At 50.3% G+C, this 3574-nt stretch overlaps 1 protein-coding gene and 1 non-coding gene across 2 annotated transcripts; both read right to left on the minus strand.

Annotated features, from left to right (window-relative positions):
* Nucleotides 1-1237: 1237 nt before the first annotated feature.
* Nucleotides 1238-1311, minus strand: TRNAI-AAU. Its single transcript has one exon. It is a non-coding gene; the product is annotated as a tRNA-Ile (tRNA).
* Nucleotides 1312-1619: 308 nt separating this feature from the next.
* Nucleotides 1620-3288, minus strand: LOC119359691 (peroxygenase-like). The gene is made up of 6 exons (XM_037625794.1): nt 2876-3288; nt 2644-2796; nt 2445-2530; nt 2256-2350; nt 2052-2177; nt 1620-1922 (listed from the first exon to the last, which is right to left on the minus strand). Exons 1-6 carry the CDS (start codon nt 3168-3170, stop codon nt 1772-1774), a joined length of 906 nt encoding a protein of 301 aa, XP_037481691.1. The 5' UTR covers nt 3171-3288; the 3' UTR covers nt 1620-1771.
* Between the last annotated feature and the right edge of the window lie 286 nt (nt 3289-3574).

Here is a 3574-nt window from a genome sequence, read left to right on the forward strand (position 1 = left end):
GAGGATAATCAAAGACCAACAGTGCTAGGAGTTGGCACATCTCTAGTTCTATTGTTTTATTTACTTCATTCAAGAACTAGTATTCAAAGTCGTTCCAGTCGGGAATTAAGTCTAGAGGCACCTGAGGCATTTTAAAAAATATAAGAATTTCAACAATTTTGATATTATTTTTGTTGCGATCATGTATGGAACTTTAACAAATGACTTCAGTGTTTTCTTCTAGAGTAAATAAATATAATGATATCAACGTAAAAATAAAATTTGATTATCAACTTCCATGTGAAACCTGATCCCTTTGAGAATCTTAACACATGAGTATAACATTAGACCATGTTCATTAAAAATGTTTCAACTTTTATATAGGATGGAATGCCAAAACGTCTTATATTTAAAAATAAAATTTTTTCTTCAAAAAACTTAACACGCTAGTATAACATTAGGCCAGAAGGATAATGGTATCTTAGGCCAGAAGGATAATGATATCTTAGCCAGGTAAGGGTATAGGGTTCAAGTTCTGATGCTTGCATTTTTTTCTTCTTCTGAATCTACGTTCAGTGCAAGTAGACGTTATGCCGGCTTGGTAAAATCTGAAGATAGATGATATTCCGGCTTAGTTTTTCAGATATGCTCAATGCGGTAGGGTCTATGTGCGCGTTTGATAGGTGGCTAATGTGGTAGGGTATGTGTTCGTTGAGTGTATATGCGCCTTCTGCACTGTGTTAAAAAAAAGTTTCACTTTTAAACGTCTTACATTATAGCTTGTAAACTTACATTACAGGACGGAGGCAGCAGCAACATTGTTTTGTACGCGCATTGGTATTTTCAGTAATTAGGGTATGAATTGCTTGCTCGTGACAAATTTGTAGCAGCGCAAACATTTGCTACATGCTGAAAATTGCGTGCTGCTTCATAATAATTTGTTTTCTAACTAAGAGCCATGCTGTCGGTAACTAAAAACCAAGCAAATAAGGTTGAAATTATTTTATGTCGCCAGGAATAATTCTGAGGATGTACGTATACAAAAAAAAAAGATGGCCCATACAGGTCTCGAACCTGTGACCTTCGCGTTATTAGCACGACGCTCTAACCAGCTTGCTGAAAATTGCGTGCTGCTTCATAATAATTTGTTTTCTAACTAAGAGCCATGCTGTCGGTAACTAAAAACCAAGCAAATAAGGTTGAAATTATTTTATGTCGCCAGGAATAATTCTGAGGATGTACGTATACAAAAAAGAGATGGCCCATACAGGTCTCGAACCTGTGACCTTCGCGTTATTAGCACGACGCTCTAACCAGCTGAGCTAATAGGCCTTATTGCTACGTTGGGATGAAAATGTTTATATAAACAAAGTCGGAGGAACCATTGTGAAGGAAGCAGGTTCCTCACCTGCCGCGCACCGACTGCTCCGGATCCTCCAACGCACGACCTAGTACACCACAGCGACCGCGGAGGCCCTCCAGGCTCCGGCGCCAGCCTTATCTATCTGCGTATCTGCAATCGACGACGTTCCGCCCGGGGGAAGAAGGGAATATCTGTATCTATCTGCAGTCGACCGTCGACGCTCCGGCCGGGGGAAGAGAGGAACCAGGCAGGACGGGAGACCGTACAGGGCTGAACATTCAAGAGTACATGGCATATCATATCGCGTTATTTATGTTTTCACCACATGGATCTGTGGCCTGCTGTACATACACACAAGGACACGGAAAGCATCACAGGTGGGTGCAGCTCCGCCCCTGCGAGATCCACCGACGACGGACACACGGCGATCTAGGACATCTTGACGTGCTCCATGCGCTGCCTCTCCATGTACTCGAAGAGGCTGCCGTCGTACATCCGCCGGATGGCCTCCCTCGACAGGTACCCTTCGTCGTCCCGAGCCAGCACGTACAAGAACGACCACTCCAGCTTCATCGCCACCCTGGATATCCATCCATCCATCCCATCCCATCCCACACCAGTTAGCTATACAACAACATAGCCGCAGCATGTAGCGACTGAAACTGAAGCTTCATTCATGAAGATCGTGTAATTATATATAGTCAGTTACCAGCCGACGAAGTCGAACACCTCCCGGGACCCCTCCGTCATCCGCCACAGCTCCCTGTAGCTCAGCCTGTCCGGGTACGTGCGGGCGTACTTGCTGAAGATGTTCTCGAAGTTCACCGGCATGAACCTGCACAACACACACATGTCTGAAGTTTCTCACGCATGTGTAACTTGCTTGCTGTAAATTGGATCGACTACAACATACCGGCCCTCCTTGTCGTAGGTCCCCGAGTCACTCCCGTGCTTGCTCTTGTGGATGTTGTGCACGTAGATCGGGAAGAGGGGGTTCGGCAGCCAGCCCTGCACAGCCACGGCCACAAACCGCAGTCAATACATATACAAAGACTGAATGAAGCACGGTGTGATTTCTGAAGTTCTTTGATAGCTCACTCACGGGCAGGGTGGGATAGCTCATGACCAGGTTCACCAGAAACGCGATGAAGGCGGACGTGAACACGTTGAACCCAACCGCACGGCACCCTACATCAATCGTAGGTACACGGACAAAAAGGAAGACGTTAAATGTCCTCCGCACCGGCCGAACTGAAATCACAAATCAATCCGAAGCGCTGTGCAGCACACGTAGTACGTACCATCGTAAGTCTCCCAGGGATAGATGATGCCGTTGTTGTCGCGGTCGAAGAAGGCGACGTGCTGCTGCAGCACGCTCATGTTGTGGTGCTGGTGATCATCCGTCGTCCCCTCCGGGTGGTACATGTCCGGCGCCGCCAGAGCCCTCGCCAAGTCTGCTCAGCCCAGTTATTACTAACATCAGAACATGCCAGTGAAAAACCGAAATGGCAGATGTGCGTATGCGTTGCTCACAGGGCTTGGGGATGTGCTCCTCGAGGTCGCCGCGGACGGGGCGCTCCACGGTGACCGGCGCCTGCATCGCGACGATCTTCAGGGAGTCCTTCCCGTCGATGCCCCGGATGTCCCCGACCATGCTGCCCGCGTCGCCATGCCCATCCGTCTTGTTCGCGCCACGGTGGCCGACGCCGCCGGCGGTGTCGTGGTCGCTCTTCCCCTCGCGGACGACGTGGACGTCCGCGGCGTCGCCCTTCCCGTCCGTCCTGCTCGCGTCACGGACCTCGACGACCTTGCGCCCCTTGGTGGCCATCTCCGCCGCTCTGCGACGGCGCACCAGAACCGGGTGGCAACCGATGAACCGTGAGCGGAATCGTGGAGAAGATAACTTGCCGGCAAGCTGTGGAGTGCTGCTTCTGCTACCGAGGTTAACAGTGTGTGGGGAGTGGCGCCGTGGCCGCGCAGCCATATAAAGCGGCTCAGAGCCCGTGGTACGTGGCGGCGATGGCACGACGTGGGCGCGTGCATGGCGCTGCCGCCCTGCTCGGCCGTAACGTGTCGCTGGGCGGCGCACCTACTCACGGAATCGTCGTGTCCCGAGGTTTCTCATGGCATCTCGAGGGCTCGAGTAAAGCACTCCGTCGTCGTCGAGCGGGGGCGGCTTTGTCTCGCCTTTGGCGAAAAGGTATGTACCGTTGCATCTGCTGCTATTTAAAT

The sequence above is a fragment of the Triticum dicoccoides genome, chromosome 2A (assembly GCF_002162155.2).
Source record: "Triticum dicoccoides isolate Atlit2015 ecotype Zavitan chromosome 2A, WEW_v2.0, whole genome shotgun sequence".
NCBI lineage: Eukaryota > Viridiplantae > Streptophyta > Magnoliopsida > Poales > Poaceae > Triticum > Triticum dicoccoides.

Excerpts from the sequence above, each read along its gene's own strand:
- LOC119359691 (XM_037625794.1), bottom strand. The coding sequence starts at position 3,170 with ATGGCCACCAAGGGGCGCAAGGTCGTCGAGGTCCGTGACGCGAGCAGG. Across the intron at positions 2,797-2,875 it reads GGAGCACATCCCCAAGCCCT|ACTTGGCGAGGGCTCTGGCG; the intron begins GTGAGCAACGCA and ends TGGGCTGAGCAG. Across the intron at positions 2,351-2,444 it reads TGAGCTATCCCACCCTGCCC|GGCTGGCTGCCGAACCCCCT; the intron begins GTGAGTGAGCTA and ends GTGGCTGTGCAG.